General features: G+C 43.9%; 1 protein-coding gene across 5 annotated transcripts in view; it reads left to right on the forward strand.

Annotated features, from left to right (window-relative positions):
• Positions 1–26,215, forward strand: part of PPP2R2B (protein phosphatase 2 regulatory subunit Bbeta) — a 480,390-nt gene that overhangs the window by 450,166 nt on the left and 4,009 nt on the right. For all 5 annotated transcript variants that reach the window (XM_077265822.1, XM_077265823.1, XM_077265821.1 and 2 more), the window contains 2 exons: positions 9,327–9,504; positions 9,829–9,993. In XM_077265822.1, the coding sequence (XP_077121937.1) occupies positions 9,327–9,504; positions 9,829–9,993 (343 nt within the window). The remainder of the gene's footprint in view (positions 1–9,326; positions 9,505–9,828; positions 9,994–26,215) is intronic.

Consider the following 26,215-nt stretch of genomic DNA (forward strand, 5'->3'; position numbering starts at 1 on the left):
TCTTATATATATATATATATGTGTGTGTGTGTATATATATATATATATATATATATATATATATATATATATATATATATACGCACACATATATATATACGCACACATATATATATACGCACACATATATATATATATGCACACATATATATATATATATATATATATATATGCACACATATATATATATATATATATATATATATATATATATGCACACATATATACACAGACCAAAAGTTTGGACACACCTTCTCATTTAAAGATTTTTTTCCATCATACATGACGGCACCACGAGAGAGGGGATCCGCCCATCAAGGACAGGAATCCTTCAAGATAAAAGGGGCGGCTCCTCCACATCAGTTGGTTTCCTGTCCTTGACGGGGAACCCTCAAGATGAAGACTTCTGATGAAGACAGAAGAGGATGCCTGGGTCGGGTGGATTTGGGCAGGCTCTGGTCTGCTGCACCCGTCACCAGGTACCGGTAGTCGCCTCGGGGGTCATGTATTCCATGCCCCCCTGAGCGAAGCATGGCCACAACCCGTGAGGCAATGCCTGGGTGAAGATTATCCACGGGGGCCGCAGGTGGCATTTCCCCCTGTTGATTGGAAAATCCTGCTGTCCAGGGGGGTCACTACATGGTGCCCCCCCTGTTGACCAAAGGTGGCCATGCAGCCCGTAAGGCACATCGGTGCCTGGGCCTAGGTAAGCTCCTCGGAGGTTTTGGGGCCCTCCCTGTTAAGCATTTGAAAGCAGGTCTCCCCCCTTCCTCTCTCCTCCCTCCTCCCTGGTTGGTACCTGAGGCTGCAAGGAGTATGGAGCAGTGTCCGGGGCACTGGCATCCGGACGTTGCGGGTGAGTGCTGCGCTGCCTCCTGGAGTTCTGTGGCGTGGACATTCCCGGCGCTGCGAGCTCCTACTCAGCCGGGTACCGGAAATGGTGGGTACAGCACTCGGAACCCTTGTGCAGGAGCTAAGGGGCAGGGGGACCAAAAAAGGCGGCACGCATCGGAAGTGGAAACCGGATGCGCGCCTGGAGCACAGTACAGCAGTGCGCACCGGAAGTAAGGACCGGGTGCGCGCGCAGTGTTCTGGCAGAGGCAGGATCAACCAGGTGAATGGTGGATTAAAAACCGCGCACTGGAAGTGGTTGCTGGGTGCGCGCTTAGGATAGCGCAGGCGTCGCGCTGACAGACGCAGGATCAACCAGGTATTTGATTGCTTCACATGCACCGGAAGTGGTGCAGGCACGATCAGCCAGGTAATCAATCAGGACAGGTGCGCACATGCACCTGATTAATGAAGCGTCCAATAATAGCAGGCTCAACCAGGTGATCCATTAAAAAAAAAAAAAAAAGGATGTGAATCTATTTAAACAAACCAGTAGTGCTGCCCTGTGTCACTAAACCAGGCCAGGTTGAAGGTGACTACTCTTGTTACGTGGTAGTGGGTATGATGGAGAGCATTTGATGCCACAGCAAGAGATGCAGGAGAGGCGGTCTCGCTCAAGTGAAAAAAGGCAGACCCGCCGTGGCAGCAGCAGAAGCCGCTCGGACAGCGTACGGACGGATCGCCATACCAAGGAGGGGTCCCTAGTCTCATTGGGATACACGGAGAAAACCAGCCAACCTCCGGAACCGGTACCCATACTTTGAAAGCGTCCGAGTGGTGAGTGAACTGCGAGAAAGTCCAGCACGCTAATGTCTGTTCTCTTCTCTTATCTCCGTCTCTCCCCTCTTTTCTTACATACATCGGGGGGTGGAGTATAGGAGGTCCCCAAAAAGTATAAATCAAAGGCTAAAAACAAGGAATGTCCCTTATGCAAAAAAGCGTTAAAACCATCCTGGAATAAAAATCTGTGTCAGGATTGCATTAACAAGACAGTAGCGGAGGAGACACCCTCCTTTACAGAGAGTCTAAGATCACTGATCCAATCAGAGGTCTGTAGGTCTGTAAAAACATTGCAGACAGCTGACACAGATACCAGATCTAGGGACAGATCCAGCCCCTCAGTAGCATCCCAGAAGTATTCGTGGGAGTCAGAGGGGGACTCAGATACAGCTCACTGCTCAGATAGTAGCTCAGAGGAGGAAGATGCATTTCCAGCGGAAGCTACGGATAAGCTTATATAAGCTGTTCGCTCTACCATGAGGCTGGTAGATGAGAAGGCTAAAAAGACAGCCCAAGAACTTATGTTCATTGGTCTACAAAAGAGAAAACGGAGGTCATTCCCTATTAATGAACAACTAGAAGAACTGATTAAAAGGGAATGGCAAAAAACGGAAAAAAGGTCCCAGATGACCACCTCCCTAAAGAGAAGGTATCCGTTTAAGGAGGAGGCGTCCTCATCTTGGGATAGAGCCCCAAAGATTGATGTGGCAGTTTCAAAAGTTGCCAGGAAATCCTCCCTGCCATTCGAGGACCTATGTTCTCTAAAAGAACCTCTGGACAGAAATGTGGACAGTTCCCTGAAAACAGCATGGGAAGCCTCGGCAGGAGCACTAAGGCCAGCTATCAGGGCCACTTGTGTAGCCAGATCCCTAAAAATCTGGATAGACAACCTGGAGGATCAGGTAGAACAAAAAGTTCCCAGAGAGACTATCCTAGAGGCAATACCAGCCATGAGAGCAGCAGAAGTATTTCTAGCTGAAGCATCAGCAGACTCGGCTAGACTGGCAGCAAAATCAGCAGCTTTAGCCAACACAGGACGCCGTGCTGTATGGCTTAAATGCTGGCCAGGAGATACACAGGCAAAGATGAAGCTTTGTTCTTTGCCTTGTGAGGGGAACTTCCTGTTCGGACCGGCATTAGACGAAGTGTTAGAAAAAGCCGGTGACAAAAAGAAGAATTTTCCTAAGCAGCCATTTCAGCCCTTTCGGCGCTCCTTCCAGAGAGGCAGAAAATTCCGAAGGCAGCAGTTTAGAGACCGAGACAGGAGCAACTTGGACAAGCCACCCAGGGGAGGAAAGGGCTTCTATTTTGGAAAGTCCCCCAGGGACACCAAGAAACCCTCCCAGTGACGGTCCTTCTCAGGTGGGAGGGAGGCTCTGTCACTTCCTTCCAGCCTGGGAGAGGATCTCATCCAGCGTATGGATCCGACAGATCATAGGATCAGGCCTAAAACTAAAATTCCACAACTGGCCTCCAAGAAGATATATGCAGACCCCGGTACAGTCCTCCCAAGAGAAACAAGACAGTCTGGAGGGGGAGGTAACATCACTCCTAGACAAGCACGTCTTGGAAGAAGGAGGAAAGGAGGGAAGGATTTTATTCCCCTCTTTTTCTCATAAAAAAAACCTGACAATTCTTGGAGGACAATAATAAATTTAAAAGGCCTCAACAAATTTCTTATAATACCATCATTCAAAACGGAAACCATAAAATCAGCGGTGAAACTTCTATATCCCCAGTGTTACATGTCCGTCCTAGACCTCAAGGACGCTTATCACGTCCCAATCAGACAACAAGATAGTCAGTTTCTCAGAGTGGCAGTTCAGATGGGGTCCCAGTTGCGTCACTTTCAGTACAGGACTCTGCCCTTTGGGATAGCAACAGCCCCACGAGTGTTTACAAAACTGATTGTAGAGGTCACAGCACATCTCAGAGAAAAAGACACTGATAATACCCTACTTAGAAGACTTCCTGATAGTGGGGAAAAACTTTTCTGACTGCCAGGAGCAGGTCAGAATAGTGATGGACACTCTACAGACACTAGGATGGCAACTGAACCTCAAGAAATCCAAACTAGAGCCAGCAGTGATCCAGAATTTCCTGGGGATAACGGTAGACTCCGTGGCACAGGAGTGTCGCCTCCCAGAAGAAAAAAGAGGAAAAAATCAAACAAATGATTGACAACATTAAAACCAGAGATGACTTTAAGAAGAGCCATGTCAGTATTGGGGTCCCTAACCTCCTGCATACCGGCAGTAAAATGGGCCCAGTTCCATGCAAGAGAACTGCAGTGATGTGTGCTGCAGAACGACCTGGAACTTCAGGGGCAGCTAGAGCAGAAGCGCATTCTCCCACTCTGTACTCCAATCACTCAGGTGGTGGTTACAGATAGTCATCTCCGAGAGGAGTTCCCTGGACATACACAGCCTCCAAAGTAATCACAACGGACGCCAGTCCATGGGGGTGGGGAGCTCACTCAGACACACTATGGGTCCAAGGCCCCTGGGCTCAAGAGGAGAAAAATCTATCCTCAAACGAGTGGGAACTCCTAGCAATAGAAAAGGCGCTAGAGAGATTACTTCCACACTTGACAGGGCATCATGTGAGAGTCCTATCGGACAACCGAACAGCGGTCGCATACGTGAACCACCAGGGGGGCACCCGTTCTCTGTCACTGATGCACATAACCAGATGACTCTAGCCGAAAGGCATTTCCTTTCATTATCGGCCCTGCATATTCGAGGTGTGGACAACATAAAGGCAGACTTTTTAAGCAGGAACCACTTGAGGCAAGGGGAATGGTCCCTAAAAAAGTCAATTTTTCAACGGATAGTGCACATGTGGGGAAGACCCAGTGTAGATCTCTTTGCCTCAAAAGCCAACAAAAAAGTTCAAAAGTTCTGCTCCCTGAACCCAGCAGACAGGCCGTTGGCAGTAGACGCCTTCAGCATAGAATGGACGTCAGGACTCCTGTATGCCTTCCCACCGATATGTCTAATCCCAGCAGTTCTGAAGAAGATCAGGGAGGACAAGGCCAGGGTAATTGTAATAGCTCCCTTCTGGCCGAAAAGACCATGGTTTTACTGGCTGAGAGTGATGTCCATGACGGACCCGTGGGTTCTCCCGGAAGACCAGGACCTTCTAACACAGGGTCCCTTCAACCACCCGCAGAATTCCGGGCTACATTTGACAGCCTGGCATTTGAACGGTCGTGGTTAGAGAGAGAAGCGTTCTCAGCTGGTTTAATATCCACCTTGCTTAGTAGCAGAAAACCAGTAACGACCAAGATCTATGGGAGAATATGGAAGAAATTCCTGTCCAGTTCAGGGCCAATACGGGAAGGGGAGGTCCCGATAGTGGCAATACTGGAGTTCCTGCAAAAGAGCTTAGATCTGGGGTTAGTACCCTCAAAGTACACATTTCAGCCTTAGCAGCCTTATTCAACTGTGACCTGGCAAGCAATAGGTGGGTGGTGAGGTTTATCCGAGCCTGTAGTAGAGCTGACTCTGTTCCATCCCCTACTCCTCCACCATGGGATCTAAATTTAGTGTTAACAGCTTTGACAGAAAGCCCGTTTGAGCCGTTAAATACAACATCAGATAAAGTACTGACATTAAAGACAGCTTTGTTAGTGGCACTTACATCGGCCCGTAGGGTGGGGGATTTACACGTGTTGTCAGCTGATCCCCCTTACACACAAATTATGGACGATAGGGTTGTATTAAAATTAGATTCGGCATATCTCCCCAAAGTGGTATCGAGATTCCATAGGGCTCAGGATATAACCCTACCCTCTTTCTGTCCCAATCCCAGTAACAAGAAAGAGGAGAGACTCCATTGCCTAGATGTCAGGAGATGTATCCTACAGTATTTAGAGAGTACAAAATCCTGGAGGAAACAGAGGGCTTTATTTGTTTCGTTCCAGGGGTCAAGGAAGGGCCTTAAAGCCTCGAAACAAACTATCACTAGATGGGTGAGAGAGGCCATTATTCTAGCGTATAGTAGTGCAGGCAGGGTTGTTCCACAGGGTCTGAAAGCCCACTCCACGAGGGCCATGGCGATGTCGTGGGCGGAGAGAGCAGATGCTACCATCGACCAAATCTGTAAGGCGGCCACTTGGTCCTCTCCGTCTACATTTTGTAAACATTATAGGCTAGACCTATCTGCTACCTCTGATCTCACATTTGGGAGAAGAGTGTTACAAGCAGTGATTCCTCCCTAAAGAGAATACAAATCTCTGTAACTCTCTCGTGGTGCCGTCATGTATGATGGAAAAACACAGGTATTACATGCCTGGTAATGTGTTTTTTCATGAGACATGACGGCACCCTAATATTCCCACCCTTTTGATCACGTCATTAGTTGGGTGCATTATTAGCATTATTTGTATTATACATTCCCTGGGGTATCGGTGAATAGAATCGTATAGGATGTATTATTTATGTGTACACTAACCAGCGGAGTTCCTCTCGTACTCTGTAAAACAACTGATGTGGAGAGAGGAGCCGCCCCTTTTATCTTGAAGGTTTCCTGTCCTTGATGGGAGGATCCCCTCTCTCTTGGTGCCGTCATGTCTCATGAAAAAACACATTACCAGCTATGTAACACCAGTGTTTCTGTATTTTCATAGCTGTGATGTCTTATGTCGTCAGTCTGAATCTACAATTTTCAGTCATGAAAATACAGAAAAATCTTTAAATGAGAAGGTGTCCAAACTTTTGGTCTGTACTGTGTATATATATGTGTGTGTGTGTATGTATATGTGTGTATATGTATATAATATATACCTGTCACCTGTCAGATTTTGTTTGAATGCAGATTGCACATTTTCAGTTAGTACAATACACCTCATTTCAATGCAGAAACATTACTGTGTCCAACAATTATTAGATATATGAAACTGAAATAGCTGTTGCAAAAAAATACATTTTTATAAAACATTAAATATATATATATAATTTGGTCCCAGCGATGCTGTTGCTCTTCAAGAGTCTCATTTTCCCTTTGTTGTCTTCAATGTTGTGCCTTTGCTACTTTCATTGTCATTGGCGTACTTTTTATGGGGAGCCATGTTGGCGTTGATATTTGCTTTTTAAAGGGGTTTTCCCACAAACAAAAGTTCATTTTAAAAATTGTCTGTGTCTGACCGTGTACCGAACAATAGGTTGGTACCACCAGCAATTTCCATATTGAGACGCCTATAACTTGGGTGTCCCCAATATGGCGGTCGGTGAACTTCCTCCTCTTGGAATTCTGAGATACGGTGACATCTGGCCAGAACAGGAAATGAAAACATTACAAGGCAATTATATTGTGTGTGTATATATGTGTATTTGTGTATATAGCTGTGTGTATGTATGTGTATATATTCATGTGCGTGTTTGTGTATGTGTGTACTGTATATATGTATGTGTGTATATTAGTAGTGTTCTATATACATGTCTTTACTTTATTTTCAAAGTAGATTTTCTTTTTCCTACATCATTGTTTTGTAAAAGACACTGAAATATGACACAGCCTTTTATATGGTCTTAGTTATTGTTTTTCATTGTTTGTGTAGGTATTACTGAAGGTCTGGCAATAAGACTGAAACGTTGATATCATTTTAAATTGCTTTTACCAATAAAATGACCTTATCTGCATTAAAGTGCTAAGTTTTCTGTACAGTCCTCCTGTCTGAGTGACCTGCCTCCCCAATGTAGGTCTCGCACAAGCGCAGTCATTCCCTGTGTCCGGCTCTCGAAATGTCAGTAGGATTGATGCCTGCGCATGCCCCCATCCTAGCTGTCTCACTGGAGTGATCACTTAGAAAAGAGGGTGGTAGTGGAGGGTGAGGGAAAAGGGAGAAAGCTGGAGAGCTGTAAGGGCTGGGTGGGCTAAGCCCCCTCTGCACTGATGGTTCATTTACATCAACTTTGGAAAACTGATTTACTCTGAAATAGAATAAATGATTGAAAAAACAAAGGTATGGAATTAAGATACATTATAGAGCCCTAAATGAGATCAGTTGAGAGACTAATAATTCATTTTTTTTACATTTTTTATGTCTATTCGCAGTGATTGTGTCAGGAATCTTTTAATATTCCAATTTTACATGTACATTTAGAACCTGGTGACTTAATGGTCTTTGTTTAAAATTCACTCCTTGGTGCACAGTTAAATAGAGCATTGACCGCAGAAGAGAAAACCTTCCCACCATGCTGCTGGATGTGCTCCCAGCATTCAGCCTCACTGATTGTATCACTGCTTGAATGGTGCTAATGCCGGCTATAATGCAGAAAGGTATACAGATGAAAGCGGACGTGTAAATGGTAATCTAATTAAAATCTGTACAAATGTATTCAGAACATTCCCTGATACTGATCATAAATCAGAGCAAGTCTTAACATTTCTGCTGATTGATAGCAAAGTCTGTCCAGTCCTTCCCCACAGCGTATACAGGGAAGTGTTGCCATATCTCTGTATTTCCCTATTGTGAGCGTCAGGTTCATATAAGCAGTGTTGTTACACAAGCGACGTCTGTAGTATTCCTTTAGGTTAAGGCACCATCCAGTAGACATTTGTTCTTCATGTGTAATGGCCTCTAATAAAGCAGTCTGTTACGTATGATATAAATGTGTGGTCTGTAAATAAATATGCCATTTTTAATCTGTGTGATTTTATTACATGCGATTTGCAGTGTTGATTGTAATGAGTTCCTTCCGTACGTGCCGCGATGTGGCCTTTCTGTAGCGGTGCGATGGCTCATTGCCCTCTGTGAAGATGCGTTACATGGAGAGCACAGAAGCACCCTAATAAAACCAAATGGGCTCTTTCTAGGCGTGCATTTCCTCAGATGAATGATTCTCCTCTGTCTTTATAGCAAGCTGTACTATCGCGTTCCTTAACACTTTACATCTGGTTCAGCATGAAGCCTCAATGTAGATCATCTCGAGAGGCATAACAATGGGCTTGTGAAAAAAGAAACAGAAGAAACTGTAGGAAATGGACAAGATGCATCAAGCTTAAAGGGAATCTGTCATCATGTAGATGTAACGTAGACAGACCCGGATTCCAACGATGTGCCGCTTTCTGGGCTAATTGCTGTAATTTTGACAATCTTTGGTGATATACAGTGATTTTCTCAGTAGAGGACTAGTAAACCTTCTGCCATGTAGTCATCCATATTCATGACTCTATAACCCTGTCCTGATTACGGATTACTAGTATACTGCCTATGCACAGCTGTCAACAAGTGATATGGGCAGGGTTATACAAAGCTCAACGACCAGATAACTACAAGATCTATAGAAGATAAAACAGTGATTTTATAAAAGTGATAGCAGGCAGACCAGTAAATGATATATCCCTGGAATTGGGGTCCCCTACATAGCAAAAGCCTGGTGTCCGATTTCCTGTAAGGGCCACCATGATATCAGTATTTGGAGGGCTGGGGATTGTGTAAATAAGTTAGTCGGCTATAAATGTTTTTAATGTTAATTCTTAGCTGTCTGGTGTAATCTTCAGAAGAAATTTAGTGTTTTGGGTCTACTTTGGACATTGAGTTGGAGGATTTTCCAGTTGACAGCAGTTATGATGACGTCCCATGGTGATCTACATTGTGAAAGGTTTGTGTTTTCTGCTCCTCATTGTACTGTTTATATTTGTAATTTCAGGTCCCGGTATTGCAGCCCACGGATCTGATGGTGGAGGCTACCACGAGAAGAGTGTTTTCCAATGCACACACATATCACATTAACTCAATATCTGTGAACAGCGATTACGAAACGTACATGTCGGCAGACGACCTACGAATCAATCTGTGGAACCTGGAGATAACAGACCGAAGTTTTAGTATCCTTTGGCTGTGATCAGCTAGTCTAAACCAATAAACAGAGTTATGCTGTGTGTTTGGCGCAGGGTTAGATAACATCAGGAATGTATGGCAATATACCATTCATTGTTGTTTCCACTGATCATCAGAGTCCTGGAAATAACCAGTCTGTATCTTTGGATTGTTGTGTTCCCCGTTGGGTGCAAATCCTGACTGGTTGGGGAATTACTGTTCTTTTGCTACAACCAGCTAGTTGGTTTTTTTTTTTGTATACCTTGTAATCTATTTTCACCAGATCTGGAATTGATGTATGTACAATATACCCTTAACTCCTCAACAACCAGATATTGTGGACATTAAACCAACCAACATGGAAGAGCTCGTTGAAGTCATTACAGCCGCTGAGTTCCATCCACATCATTGCAATACCTTTGTGTACAGCAGCAGTAAAGGGACGATACGACTGTGCGACATGCGTTCTGCTGCTCTGTGTGACAAGCATTCAAAGTGTGAGTTGTAATAAAATGGAAAGTGTTTTAAAAAGTACATATAAACAAGACAATGGAAAAACAAACACTTGTTATACCACTGAAAGGGCACCCTAGATGTAGATGTTGGTAGCGTTTCCCGACTAATGGGAATGTAACCTCAGGAATATTACTGATTTCAAGGATTAAAGTGGCTGTTCAGGACTAAATAAGTAATTGACCCATCGCTAGAGTAGATGGGGATTTGGCACCTGTTACGTAGAAGGATAGAATGAGCAATTGTAAGTACACAGTGCTATATAATAGTATGATTGCAATATATTAAAGGGATAAGCATTTTGATGGGCGTGCTTCAAGTATCTGAAAAATTGTAAGAGCTGTAAATTATATTTACCCAATCTTTGTATAGTAAAGAACCACAAAGTGGATAAATATGAACTTTCCCTTTTAGGCTTTTTGTTCTTTTCTTATTGTTTATTTTTAAGTGTGTGCCTTATGTTTCATGAAGTTCAGGTAGAAATGTAAAACCTGGAATAACTGCTCCCGATAGCTGACAACTGAGCAATCTCTTGTAGCCTAATTTCCAAACATGGGCAGTTTAGCATATATATACACCGTATGTGTGTGTATTGTTCCTGCTGTTCCCGTGATCATTCTGATTTTTTTTTTAACCCCTTCACAACATTTGCAGTATATACACGTCATGGTAGGGAAGGACTTCCTCACCAATGCAGTGTATATATAGGTCATTGCGAACGCCCACGCACAAGATTCTGTACGTATGCGATCGCGCTGGATGTCAGCTGATTCTGACAGTTTCCACCCGGAGAGCCGGAAAACAGCGGCGGTGGAACGGGGAGAGGTGAATATCGCAAGTGTCGGGGAGCGACGAGAGGAGAGTGTGATTTTTTTTTTTTGTTTTTTAAATCGCAGCAGCATATGGGCCATAATCAACCTTTATGCAACATTATATGGGGCACATTTTCTATGTAGCATCTTATGGGACCATAATCAACCTTTGTGCAGCTTTACGTGTGGCATATTTTAATATGGAGCATCTTATGGGGCCCATCATAAACTGTATGGAGCATTATATGGGGCGTACTTTGTATGGAGCATATTATGGGGCCCATCATGAACTGTATGGAGCATTATATGGGGCTCCTGATTCAATATGGATATTCAAACACACTTAACCTACTGATGTCTCAATTAATTTTACTTTTATTGGTATCTATTTTTTTTATTTTTGAAATTTACCAGTAGCTGCTGCATTTCCTACCCTAAGCTTATACTCGAGTAATTACGTTTTCCCAGTTTTTTGTGGCAAAATTAGGGGTCTCGGCTTATACTCGAGTATATACGGTAAATAAAATAAATTCTTCACCTTCTGTTGGTTTTTTTTTTTTTTTTTCCTGCCTCCAAAGATTGCAGTAAAGTAAGGCTCACATTTATCCTGTGCTCTACACTGAGCGCTTACACTGGGGTTTCCATGTAAATCTTTTAAATGCGTGATTGACGGAACCCCTAGAGGAAGATTTCCTGTAAAGAGGTAGATGGAGGCACAGTGAACGCTGTCTGGCCTGTAATGTTGTGTCTCCTGTATTTTTAGGCATGCATAAAGGCGTGGTCCACCACAGATTTGTGCACCTCTGAAAAGAAGGAAGCCGCTGAACAGAGGCCAGACTGAGTCCAGAGTAACTCTGCTGCCTCATTATAGTTAGTGATGAGCGAGTGTACTCGTTGCTCTGGTTTTTCCGAGCATGCTCGGGTGGTCTCTGAGTATTTGTAACTGCCCGGAGATTAAGTTTTTATCGCCTCAGCAGCATGATTTGCGGCTACTAGACAGCTTGAACACATGTGGGGATTCCCTAGCAACCAGGCACCCCCCACATGTACTCAGCCTGGCTAATAGCTGTAAATCATTCATCTGCAACGATGAAAACTAAATCTCCGAATATTAACAAATACTCGAAGACCATCCAAGCGTGCTCGGGAAAACCCGAGCAACGAGTGTACTCGCTCATCACTAATTATAGTGAATAGATCCCTTCGATAGGTGTAACTCAAATTACGTCACTTAGAAATTTAGATGGAAACCCCGATATCCGTGCTCAGCGTAGAGTGCCGGATAAATGTTAGCCCAAATGTTATGTAAAATGTTCCCAATAAAAGCTTAAACTCAATGCACAAAAAAGCAAGTCCCCTATGAGGTCTGTCATTTGTCATTGGAAATATAGGGGGCTTCTACCCTACTGGTAGTACAAAGGCTCTGGAAAAGCAAAATGGCTCCTCGCCTCCCAAAAAGAAATCCAGCCAGTTCTGCTCTTACAAATACAAGTACTCTCTCCCTTCTAAGCCCCAATGTGCTTAAACCACATTTAGCTTCCACATTTTTGGCATTTCTGTAGTGATGAGGGCCTGCCTAATTTACGAGATATGTGTCTCCAGAAGCATGAGCTGGGCATAACATACTGGGCACTACAACAGCAGTTTGCAATTTTCACTCCGCAACATCCACTACACGTTTCTGATAAACACCCAATAGTCCCTAAAAATAAATAGTCACTACACTTTGTAGATAAATTCCAAAAGGGGTATAATTTCCAAAATGGGGTCACTTGAGGAGGGATTCTGCTCTTCTAGCACTTACGAGCTCTGTATATGAAGTCCGCAAACTATTCTAGGAAAATCTGAGCTCCAGGACGCAAATAGCGCTCCGTCCCTCCCAAGGCTGTACAGCCACATATGAGGTATTTCTACATACAGCAAATATAGTTTGACAAATTTTGGTGCCATTTTTACCCATTTCCCAGTGTGAAAATTTAAAATCTGTTGATAAAGAAATTTTTACAACCAAAAATGTATTTTAATTTTTTTCTTCACAGCCCAATGGTATAAAATTGTGACTCTGCTTCCCCCTTGTTGAATTCATTGAGGAGGTGTAGTTTGTAAAATGGGGCCTCCTATGGGGGTCCACCTGTTCTGGGACCCTAGGGGCTCTACCAATGTGACATGGCTCACTCAAACCAGTCCTGAAAAACATCTGAACTCCAATATGGCGATTCTTCCCTTTGAGCTTTGCACTGTGCCTCAGAAGTAGTTTTCAACCACATATGGGGTATCTGTGTACTTGGGAGAAATGGCACAACAAATGTTAGGGTCCATTTCTCCTGCTATCCTTGTGAAAATGAAAAAATTGGGGGTTGAAACAACATTTTTGTGGGAAAATATATATATTTTTTTCATTTTCACAGATCAACGTTGTAAACGTATGTCAGTCACCTGTGGGTTCAAGGTGCTCTCGACACATCTAGATAAATTCTTTGAGGGGTCTAGTTTCCAAAATGGGGTCTCTTGTGGGGGGGTTTCCGCTGTTTAAGCACATCAGGGACTCTCCAAACGCGACATGGTGTCCACTAATTGTTCCAGCAAATTTTGCAGTGGTTTTCCCCCCCATATAGGGTATCTGAATGCTCAGGAAAAATTGTACAACAAATTTTGGTGTCTAATTTTTCCTGTTACCCTTGCAAAAATAAAAAAGTGGGTCTAATGTAAAAAAACATTTTTTTTGAAAAAATAGTAAAATATTAATTTTATTTATCCACATTACATTAATTCCTGTGAAGCACCTGACTGTTTAATAAACTTCTCGAATGTGGTTTTGAGCACCTTCAGGGGTTTAAGTTTTTTAGAATGGTGTCACTTTTGGGTATTTTCTGTAATATATGCCCCTCACAATCACTTCAAATGTGATGTGGTCCCTAAAAAAAATTGTTTTGTAAACTTTGTTTAAAAAATGAGAAATCGCTGATCAACTTTTAACCCTTCTAACTTCTTAATAAAAAAAAAATTGTGCTGATGTCAAGTAAACCTGTGGGAAATGTTATTTATTAACTATTTTGTGTGACATAATTTGAAAATCGCAATATTTTCGCTAAACTTAATCTGGTGACAGGTCCTCTTTTAAAGCATATTCCAGAAAACATGTAGTCCTCCTTATTTCCTTACTTGTTGTTATCCATTAAATGGAAATCTGCTTTTTACATTTTCTTCCTATCAGGTGAAGATCATTACACTGTGTTGCAAAATGTGAAAAGCATGACAGTCAGCAGAAGAAAGCGTCCTTTAATTAACTTAAAGGGAAGGATACAACTGTACAATATGCATTAGATGGTTCAGTGAAGCATTCCGCACAAGCAAATGCCCTTAACCTTCTCGGTGTGTGACCTGAGAATTGTAATTAGACTGGGGGAGACGCTCTTAGAATTGCCACTTCACCATGAAAAAATACTTTTAATGCAGTATACTATTTCTCACACCGTAACTAAACACTGAAACTGACACAAAAAGAGCTAATTTGTGATGTAAAAGGGCCTTAATTATATTGGTGGTGAAATTCAGTTCTTTTACTACATGCCGCAGGATTAGGAGCTATCGAAGACCCCATTGTGAGCAGTACATGTGAAACAAGGGAATTTCCATAGTAGCAGACCTGGTTTTCTGCATGTATGAACTTTGATCAACTTGACACTGCAAATTTCCTGCAATGAAGTCGGGGCACATTGGGGGAGATGTAAACCTGGCATATAATAATAGTGACCTTTATTTATATAGCGCCAACATATTCCGCAGCGCTTTACAGTTTAACCGTTCATACACAAGTCATAAGTAAGAGCATAAACACTAATACAATGATTCAAGCAAAATAAGACGACCCTGCTCTTGAGAGCTTACAATCTCTAATGAGGTGGGGGGGAGACAAAGTTCAGGGGCTTATTTACAATGGTGGTCCAGCCATCTTGAGGGAGTGGGGTATAGATAAAGGCTGCATGAGGTAGTCAGCAGCCAGTGTTTGTGGTGCTATTGGGTGCAGTGGAGTTTGATGGAGGGTTATTCTCAGATAGTTAATGGGCTATACACACACACACACAAACACTTTGTTTAGGGTGGCCTAAACACGTTCCCTAATCTGATGTATTTTTAGATGGCGCCTAAAACTGTTTAAGTTGTGGATAATCCTAATTTCTTGGGGTAGAGCATTCCAGAGGATTGGCTCCACCCGGGAGAAGTCTTGGAGCCGGGAGTGGGAGGTACGGATTAGCGCAGAGGTTAGTCGAAAGTTGCTTGCAGAGCGTAACGAGCAGGTAGACCGATAAACATAAATGAGGAAGGAGATGTAGGCGGCTGCCACACTGTGTAGAGCTTTGTGCGTGAGAACAAGCAGTTTGAATTGGTTTCTTTAATGAATGGGCAGCCAGTGCAATGACTGGCACAGAGTGGACTCGTCAAAGTACCGATTAGCCAGATAGGTGACCCTGGCTGCTGCATTAAGGATCGACTGGAGATGGGTAAGTCGAGTGAGGGGGAGGCCAATTAATAGAGCATTAGTCATCCTGGCAGGAGTGGATCAGGGCAACAGTGAGGGTCTTTGTTGTTTCCATGATGAGAAAGGGGTGGATTGTAGAGATGTTCTTTAGGTTTAAGCAGCAAAAGATCGTATATGGGAGGTGAGAGAAAGATTGGTGTTAAACGTAACACCCAGACAGTGTGCCTGCTGCTAAGGCGTTATTATGGTGCCACCCACGGAGAGGGACTGTCATGATCCTATGGTAGTTTATGGACTGACGTGCCAGGGGTTAATTATTTGTGGCCTCTTTCTGGTTCTGGCAGGGCTTTTTATATCATTGGTTAGCTAGAGTCCTTGTCAGTTATACTCCTGCCCTCGGCTGAGTTAAGTTGACCCTGGTGTTTTGTGTTTGTGCCTGTTCTGCGTGAATATTTCCTGTTGCTGATCTGGTCTGTCCCCCACTTTGCTATTGTCAGTTGATTTTGTGCGTTGTTCGGTTCTATTGGTAATTGACTACGGCTTGACACCTAACTATGTCTTTCTCACTCCTTTTGTCCTGCGATGTCCTCCTGTTACTGACCTTGGCTTGTCTGGCCCCGCTCCCGGCATTGCTGGCTCTTACTTTCAGCCTTGCGCCCCCCAGGACGCTCTGTTGCTAGCTCTGGTCTTTAGGACCTTCCCGCTCTGGTCACATGACCCGCCAGGTCCTTCTCTGTCTCTCTTCACACCGCCGCTTCATCCTGCTACTCTCTCCTTCCCTCCCCCTCTGGAGTATGCGCACGGTAAGCACAGTGGGAACAGAAGAAGTTCAGTTTTGAAAAGGTTGAGTTTCAGATGATGTTGGAGACTGCGGACAGTCACTGGTGTTCTGTAGTACAGCGGGGGTAAGGTCAGGGGATGACTTGTATAGTTGTGTCATCAGCATAAAGATGGTACTGAAAGCCAAATCTGCTGATTGTCCGTCCAATATTGGCCATGTAGAGAGAGAAGAGGGACTTTAAGGGCTCATACTTACCTGCGAGAAACTCGGACGAGTCTCACATGTTAATACTTGGCACTCAGATCGGAGCGTGTGGCCGCATAGGAATACATGCAGCCGCACACTCGGCTCCTGAGTGCCGGCAGCAGTACCGGGTATTGACATGCGAGACTCATCCGTGTTTCTCGCAGGTGAGTATGAGCCCTAACAGTGAGAGAAAGAGGAGACTTAAGTGGAGCCAGCAAACAATACACTGAAGGAGTGGTCAGAAAGATAGGAAGAGAACCAGGAAAGAGTAGTGTCCTTTATGCCTATTGATTGGAGCATAGATAGTAGGAGATGCTGGTCAACAGTGTCAAAAGCTGCAGCTAGGTTAAGAATGCGTGGTGACCATTAAATTTTGCTGTCAGAAGGTTGTTGGTCACTTTGATGAATGCAGCTTCTGTAGAATGTAGGGGTGGTGTAAGCTGGATTGGGATAGATCTAGGAGAGAGTGAGTGGAAAGATAACGGGTACGGCGGGAGTAGACCAGGTGCTCCAAGAGTTAAGAGATGAAGGGGAGATTGGAGACTTGTCAGTAGTTATTGGTGCAAGATGGGTCGAGAGAGGGGTTTTTTTTAGTAATGGAGTAATGATAGATTGGGAAAATACCAGAAGAGAGGGAGAGATTGAACATTGTAGTTAGGTGGGTAGTGACGACTGGAGAGAGATTGGAAAGTATGTGAGGGAATGGGGTCGGTAGTGCATTTAGTCGGACGAGAAGATGAGAGGAGCCTGGAGACTTCTTCTGTGATGGCATCAAATGTGGAGAGTGAGCCAGAGGAGATGTGAGGAGGGATGGGAGTCACGGCTCCTTGTGGCTGGGAACGGATTTCCTGATGGATATTATCTATTTTCTCCATAAAATGAGAGGCCAAGTCATGTCTGTGATAGGGGAATGTGTTTTTGGACTGAGGAGGGAGTGAAAGGTGGTAAAAAGTTTTTTGGGGTTGTTAGTGAGGAGATCATGGTGGTGTAGTAGGTCTGTTTGGCAAGGTAAAGGGCAGAGTTATGGGTCCTTAACATAAATTTGTAGTGGATGAAATTTTCTGGTGTGCGAGTTTTCCTCCATAGACGTTCAGCGCTCCTAGATCTTCACTGGAGAACACTAGTTTGAGATGTGAGCCTGGGCTGTTTTACTCTGTGTTTGGAGGTTCTGAGAATGAGAGGGGCTACTTGGTCCAGGGTGCTTCTGAGTGTCATTGTAGTGGTGTACAGTCAAATCAAATCAGGACAGGAAAAAGAGGAGATTGGGGACAGTGATGAGTGTAGGGAGTCTGACAGTGTATGAGGGTTAATGGCTTGTAGATTTCTGCATGCTGGGGTAGGCGAGGATTTGTGAGCGTGAAGGAGAGAATGTTGTGGTCTGAGGGGAAGAGGTGTCTTATCTAGGTAGGAGATTGAATAGAGTCGAACAAAGACCAGATCATCGGCATTTACCATCTGTTTCTTTCTGAGGTTGAGAACTGTGAGAGACCAAGAGAAGTGGTTAAGAGTTAAGGTACCGTCACACTCAGCGATGCTGCAGCGATATAGACAACGAGCCGATCGCTGCAGCGTCACTGTTTAGGTCGCTGTAGAGACGTCAAACACAGCAGCTCCAGAACGATGCAGGAGCGATCCAGTGATGTAGCGGTGACGCACTTATCGTTCTCGCAGGTCGTTAGCTCCATGTAAAACATTGCTGGCATCGTTGCTTTTGTTGTCAAACACGACGATACACACCGATCTGACGACCAAATAAAGTTCTGGACTTCTAGCTCCGACCAGCGATATCACAGCGGGATCCAGATCGCTGCTGCGTGTCAAACACAACGAGATCGCTATCCAGGACGCTGCAACGTCACGGATCGTTGTCATTCTCGTTGTAAAGTTGTTTAATGTGAAGGTACCTTTAGGAGCTGGGATGCAGATAAGGAAATGGGGCTGTTTATGGGGATCTTGAAGTCTCCCAGGGTAAGGGTTGACAGTTCGGAGGACATGAAGTGTGGCAGCCGGGCAGAGAAATGGTCAAGTAAGTGGGTGCGTGGGTGAGCCTGGGGGACGGTATATGACCACTACTCTGAGGGAGAGGGGATGCAAGAGCCTGATGGTGTGGACCTCAGAAGAAGGGAATGAGTGATGGAACTGGGGGATGATCTGGAAAGAGCATTGTGGGGACAGGAGTATGCTGACTCCACCACAAAGTCTGTTTGCGGGTCTCAGGGGAATGGGAAAAATGTAAACCGCCACAAGAAATGGCAGCAGGGGAGACGGTGTCAGAATCCTGACGTATATAATCCTGGCGTATATGCACTATGCCAACCAATCTGTATTGATCTTCCTATTCGCATGTATCCTCTGAGAAATTGAACTTGAAAACTGATTGTAGGTTGCACCCCGTAAATCCTGTCATTCTGTAATAACGTTAAAGGAATCTGTCAGCAGGTTTTTACTATGTAATCTGACAGCACTATGAGACAGTGACCCTTATTCCAGCGATGTGTCACTTAGTTTAGGGGCTCCTTCCCTGTCTCTATCGCTAGGGGCGCTTTAGCTCACCCTGTTCTCCAGATTACTTCTGATGGTGAAGACTCCGAGGCCACGTACCTTGCCTTAGCTCCTGAATCTGCCCTCAGTCTGTACCCTTCACTCACCCAGAGAAGAGGGGAGTAGTAGTGTACCATAATACACCAAGCAGGCTAACAAGGTAATACAAACAAGGATAAAGGAAAACACTAGTCATATAAATATACAACCACCAACAGCACAAACTACCACTGACAATGTGTGCTAGCCAGGACCTGGTTTATATAGTAGATGGCAATGGCTAGCAGAGCACAGCTGAGAGCCTTAATGCAGAAAAGCTTCCAGGAGCTCTCAACTGAGCAGATTAACCTCTGCACGGCTTAATTAAATTTACACCGTTTAATATGCAGGTGAAGTGCTTCTGATCACTGCAGGAGTAGTAGAAAAGCCGCTGCAGTCTTCTGGCTCCTCTCTCTCGTGGTAAACCCGTGACAGTGGGAGTGAGAGCTTTCCACACAAACCTAAGGAAACGGAAGGGGTCTCAACTTTAGGCAGCTCCTGCAACAGTCTGTGATGAAGGTAAATGTACAAGAGTGCATATAGGCCTAGCCATGTCCACAATGTGTGGACTGGTCTGAGAATGGCAATATACTTCTAAACGCACCTTTTGGCTGAGTGCACGTAGTGTTTGTGCCTACTGTGGCCATGGGTTTTATGGACGTTGTAGCATCCAGCCACTAAAAGAATATACTGTATACTACAACCTACTGTTTTCTCCTAGACAGTTGGATTAATCTTATACACCCAGATCCTTCTCTACAAGTGACTCTTCATTTTATTCCTTCCAGAAAATTTGGTACTCACTATTAACGCCCATGTGCATAAATTTTCTCCACATTGAACCTAATCTGCCAGGAGGATTCCCAAACACTACATAATATAAAATATATGAATTATATAGAACTTTTCAACTTGGATCAAACCATTTTTTACAGCTGCTGAATGATTACTTTCACTATAATAGTGAGTGCAATTCTCCTACTGTGCAATTTTTGAGTTGAGGGAGCTTACATCTTAGAAGCTGATTCTGAAAGGGCTCGATGCATATAAGTAAATGAATATTCCCACGTTCAGGTTAATATAAAGAAACAAATTGTGCTGTACCCAACTCCACCGATGTTGCCAGTGTTTGGCATCTGCCATGCTGACATCACACTAACAGCACGATAGACAATCGTTGCTCTCAGTGGCTATAAAGGGGATGTTCGGTCTACATTGGCAGAGCCGCTGAGCTCACGGATTGGCTGCTGTGCTATCAATGTGATGTTGGCCCCACAGCGAATGCCAGACAGCGGAAATAATGTCTGACCCAGGAAGGTGAGTACATTGAAATAATGATTTCCCTTAAAATCCAGATTGGCGTGATGTTTAGTCTGATACGTAGTCCCATGTAGGATGATGTTGGGACAACTTTTATTAGCTAGAAACATCCCCCCTCAATCACAATCCTTATAAATGGGCACTAGAGCGATTTGGAGTTTATAGTCATGTCTTGTGCAAAGTCATTCACTTTTTTTTTTGCTTCCTTTTTCAATTTTTTGGGTTTATAATTCCATTGTCCTATGATGAGAGAGGATCATCCATCCAGCAAAGAAGAGTTCAGCTTGACCTCTCCCTCGACATTTCTGATTGATTTTCTTTTTCCTTATCACCTTCCTGAGTTCAGCGACTTTGAGTCAATTTCTGTTCAGTGACGAGCAGAGCTCAATCGAGGCAGTTCATCAGAGTTGAAAATGAAAAGTTACATTGACTTTTATGGATGAATTGTCAGACAGTGGTGGAAATTTAATAACTTTAGACTTTAATCAAAATGCAGAGCTGGGAATGACAGAAGAGAAGTCGACTCTGTACAAATAAACAAGACCTTCCTGGTAGATGGAATATGAAATGTGGAATAATCTTCTGTCCCTTTCAATTCATTTCCCAAGTGGTCTTAGCGTGAAGAAGGTTTTGAAGTAGTTCCAGCATGGCATATCCTGAGGATTGTTCTGGAGCTTTCTGGGCAGCATATGTTTGCTTTTTTCTTATTTCATCTTATACTTAAATTTAGAATGTCACTTTAACTTTTTTAATCTACATTTCACAGTTTAAATTTATGTAAAAAGGTAAGAAACCTTTCCATATTTTTAAATAATTTCTCACTTGTGAAAATGCTAAAAGAGCGCCTAAAATAAAGCAGGAAGGTCTGTTCTCAGGAATATTCCCGCTCATTGTGGAAACATTGTGGCATGATTTAGAAGAAAGATATTACCGTAAGCTCTTTGCAAATCTTAAGGCTGGCTGAGTCCTATGTCACTGCCTCGATGAGTATCCGCTGTGCCCCGATGAAGCCAGGCAGTGTACGCCCAACTTCATTGCGCATTACCAGGGAGGCAGAAAGTCATTGCGTGCATGCGCGAGCATTGGAAGGAGCTGGCTGTTACATCGGTCTATTCAGAACATGTCACTCATGCACACAGGGGTGCGCTTACACAATGAGAGGGCAGATTGGTTTGGGGAAATAACTGAACCCCCTCCCCAATTAGGCACTCATTGATTTACGTAGGGTGAGCACACAGTAGTTCGTTTTACCTTTGGCAACAGTTAAGCAACAAAAAGGGGCTTGTTAGAATGTAGTAAAACCATGCAATACACGCCTTTTTAAGGTAGCTAGGACCGCTTTCAGGTTTTTTTTAATGGGGCTGTCATCAGGCCTGTGGCATCGGTAAGCCCAACCTCCGACTCCTCAATTTCCCTGACTGCGATTCCACAGCCCTGCTGGTCACGTCTGAGCATGTACATAAAGTGCAGGAAAGATTCATCTCAACTAAAAGCCGAGAGCCTTTGTTAGATCAGGAACAGAACAGATCTTTATAGGACATTTCATAAATTTCCCAAATAATTATAAAGGCATTTACAGCACATCCTGCATTGTACTAGTGTACTCAATTTCTTATGTATTTTAGGAGTCTGAGTCGGTACATTTTAATCTAACTCCACCAAAGTTTCATGGAGATGTGAGTTGGATCCAAGTTCACCTGAAAATAAGCACAGCACTGAGAGCGTGCAAGTGCCATCAGTTTTAGGACCAAAGATGGTGGCTTTTTAGCTTATCTCTCTAAATGGGGCAACGTTGGGGTCCTGGGTTCAAATCTCATCAAGAATAACAGAGTTTGTGTGTATATATAGCGCAGCAGCCTTCACATCCTGACCAAAAAAAAATGTAAAGCAGTCACCTGAAGGTTCTCCTGTTGTCCACTCCACCAGCTGTACCATCTGTTCTACCATATTTTTTTTCCTTTAGTTTTTCTTTAAGAATGGAAACTCTTACAACGCAAACTCTCCTTACAAGCATAGCTTTATGATAGTACATGCAGTATGGCACATTTATTAATCATCCAGCACCATGTGAGCGAGCCAAACCGGAAATAGGTGTTTGAATTTAAATTGCTCGATCTTTTTGTTGACCAGAGAAGAGTCAGGAGTCCCACAGTTTACATTGTGGTCATCTGGATCTGCCATGTTTACATTTTTTTTTTAATAAGAGCCCTGAGAGCCAGTGAGGTGAGCTGAGTGTATATTTATCGTAATCTGTGTCGGACTGGGGTGCCAAGGGCCCACATGTCACCTTATCATCTATCACAAATGTATATGACAATGGATTGGGTAGATTGTTAAATGAAGAAGATGCCGCCTTTGTCTGTACATAGCGATTCAAGTATATTGTGCCAAGCACTGCTCATATGAGAGGATGGTGGCCTACAAGAACCCACCAGAGGATTCTCCTGTGGGCCAGTCCGAGCCTGATCGTAATCATGCTTTTCACTCATTTCCTTTTTGTTAATTCAGGAAAGCAACTACAATGATCATCATATAATTTTCCATACTGTATAATGGGCCTATATATTGCTCCATACAGTAGAATGGGTCCCAATATAATGCTCCATACAGAATAATGGGCCCCATACATTGCTCCATACAGTGTATATTAGCTCCATACCTTATATAATGGCCCCATATAATGCTCCATACAGTGAATAATGGCCCCATACAGTGCTCTGTACAGTATAATGGCCCCATATATTGCTGCATACATTAAAAAAAAAAATCAAATACTCACCTCTCCTTGCTCCGTTCGTGCAGTCGCCTCAGCGTCTTCTGACTCTGCACTGCATGGCAGAGGGCATGCTTTAGTGACTTCATCGCGCCCTCTGTCCCTAGACGTCAGAGATGGTTAGAAGATGCTGTTGAGACTGGAGCTGCGTCTGACTGGGGTCGGGGATGAGTATTTGAGGCGGGATGGCCCAGTGCGGACACCGGGCTCTGCCAGCTCACAGGCCCCATAGCGTGCTGGGGCCCTGGCACTTTAGTCGGGTGGTTACGCCGGCCCTGGGCAAGGGTTGATACAAAAGTGACAGCATTAGACTAATAATTCTTTTAAACTAAGATTCTAGATAAGTTGAAGTGTTCATAATTTGGATTCTAGCAGAATTTTAATGAAAACCTTTCTATTCACCGGAAACATGTCCCAGTAGGATTGTCTTATGAGTTTACATAGATCTGACCTTTGCTCAGTGCGCCCCACGCTGTCAAAGCTAGTTGAGTGATTGGCCTTTATTAGTGATGATAGACCTAAGCAATGCCTGTTTCCATGGTTACCTGATAAAGGCCTTGAATAGGCCTACAAGTGGGGGACCGCATGTGGTTGTTTGCTACCACACAATTTAGACATCCCTTCAATTAGCCTCATTACCATTTTGTGAGGACTTTATTGTACACCTAGTTGTTCGGGCTTTGTTCACAATGTCACTTTTCCGATGGATGGCGTAGCTGATCATCGATGCACTGAAAGCTCTTTGTACAGGTTGAGAGGGTTTTGAGTCTTTGTATGCATTAAATGACTATAAATTTGTATAATTAAGTAAATCGGGTTTCTTACCACAGTTTATTTCCTGTATGGAGTAGCAAAAAATGTAATCTTCCAACATCAATATTCTTGTGAATTACTGCAAAAATGTATAGTGTATATATTTGTGTGTGCATACAGTGACATGTAAAAGTTTGGACACCCTGGTCAAAATTACTGTTATTGTGAACAGCTAAGCAAGTTGACGATTAAAGGGAACCTGTCACCTCGTTTTGCCGCTATAAGATGCGGCCACTGCCTTTCAGGCCTTATCTACAGCATTCTGTAATGCTGTAGATAAGCCCCCGATCCGACCTGAAAGAGAAGAAAAGCAAGTTTTATTATACTCACCCAGGGCGGTCCGGTCCAATGGGTGTTGCAGGTCCCGGGTCCGGTGCCTCCCATCTTCATGCGATGTCGTCACCCTGCTTGCTTTGTGCTGCGCTCCTGCGCAGGCGTACTTTGTCTGCCCTGTTGAGGGCAGAGCAAAGTACTGCAGTGCGCAGGCGCCGGGAAAGGTCAGAGAAGCCCAGCGCCTGATCACTGCAGTATTTTGCTCTGCCCTCAACAGGGCAGATAAGTACGCCTGCGCAGGAGCGCGGCACGAAGCAAGCAGGGTGACGACATCGCATGAAGATGGGAGGCACCGGACCCGGGACCTGTGACACCCATCGGACCGGACCGCCCTGGGTGAGTATAATAAAACTTATTTTTCTTATCTTTCAGGTCGGACCAGGGGCTTATCTACAGCATTATAGAATGATGTAGATAAGCCCCGAAAGGCAGTGGCCGCATCTTATAGCTGCAAAACGAGGTGACAGGTTCCCTATAAATGATCTCTAAAAGGCCTAAAGTTAACCCCTTTCTGCCAGCTGACGGAATAGTACGTCAGCTGGCAGTATCCCCCGCTTTGAGGTGGGCTCTAGCGGTGAGCCCACCTCAAAGTTGTGACATGTCAGCTGTTTTTAACAGCTGACCTGTGCGCGCAATGGACGCGAGTGGAATTGCGATCCTCGCGCGCCCATTAAAACTCTGACAGCGACATTTAACAAGTGCTCCCGGCCGCACAACCTCCATCACGTGATTGAGGGTCATCGGTGCGTTGCCATCACAACCAGGGGTCTCTTTGTGACCTCTATGGTTGATGACAGATTGCTATATTGCTATGAGCGTCACCCTGTGGTCAGTGCTTATAGCAAGCCTGCAATTCTGCTGCATAGAGGTGATCTGTGCATTACTTCTATATTGCAGAGGCCATCGAGTAGTGCATGCTTCTAGCCTCCCATGGAGGCAATTGAAGCATGCCAAAATGTAAAAAAAAAAAGTTTTTTAATATAAAAAAATATATATAAAAGTTCAAATCACCCCCCTTTTGCCCCAATCAAAATAAAACCACAAAAATCAAACCTACACATATTTGCTATCACTGCCTTCAGAATCGCCCGATCTATCAATAAAAAAAAAAGGATTAACCTGATCGCTAAACTGCGTAGCGAGAAAAAGAATCAAAAGGGCAAAATTACGTTTTTTTTGTTGCCGCGACATTGCATTAAAATACAATAACGGGCGATCAAAAGAACGTATCTGCACCAAAATGGTATCAAAAAACAAGTGTGGGATTGCACTTTTTTTGCAATTTCATAGCACTTGGAATTTTTTTCCCGTTTTCTGTTACAAGACATGGTAAAACCAATGATATCGTTCAAAAGTACAACTCGTCCCCAAAAAATAAGCCCCCACATGGCCATATTGACGAAAAAATAAAAAAGTTATGGCTCTGGAAAGAAGGGGAGCGAAAAACAAAAACGAAAAAAGCTCCGAGGGTGAAGGGGTTAAAGATGACACATTTACTTTGTATTTTACGCAAAATAAAATACACACACTCGCACATACTCAATTTTTTTTTCATTTTAAAACCTACAAAAGGGAATATGGGTCAATGCAAAAGTTTGCGCACCCCAGAGATTTGTGTTCTCCGATAACTTTGGCCAAGGTTTCAGACCTTAATTAGCCTGAACATTGAGTGCAACACCAAGAGGGAAAAGTTAAGGAGTTACAGAAATTACAGCATCTTTCTCAGAAATACACACCTTGGCATGCTATCAATGAGATTGGTTGTCCGAGAAATATTCTGCCATATTGAATGTACTTGGGCATGCAAATAAAAATGTCACGCCATAAGTTATGGCCCATAACCCCATGACTAGTACCTTTGTGGTGTTCCCTCGTGAAGGTCTCCTCATGGTATTGCCCATGTGGACTCCAGATCAAACAAAAGCCACAATTTCATCCAAGACAAGAGACTGATTGCTCAACAAGATAGACCTATGTCTTAGCCTCCTCTTGCTGCCTTCCAACCTCCGGTGTCCATTTGGAGACACTGGATAATGCCATAAGGCCTACACAAGGGAACATCACATCG

Source organism: Ranitomeya variabilis, chromosome 5 (assembly GCF_051348905.1).
Source record: "Ranitomeya variabilis isolate aRanVar5 chromosome 5, aRanVar5.hap1, whole genome shotgun sequence".
Lineage (NCBI taxonomy): Eukaryota > Metazoa > Chordata > Amphibia > Anura > Dendrobatidae > Ranitomeya > Ranitomeya variabilis.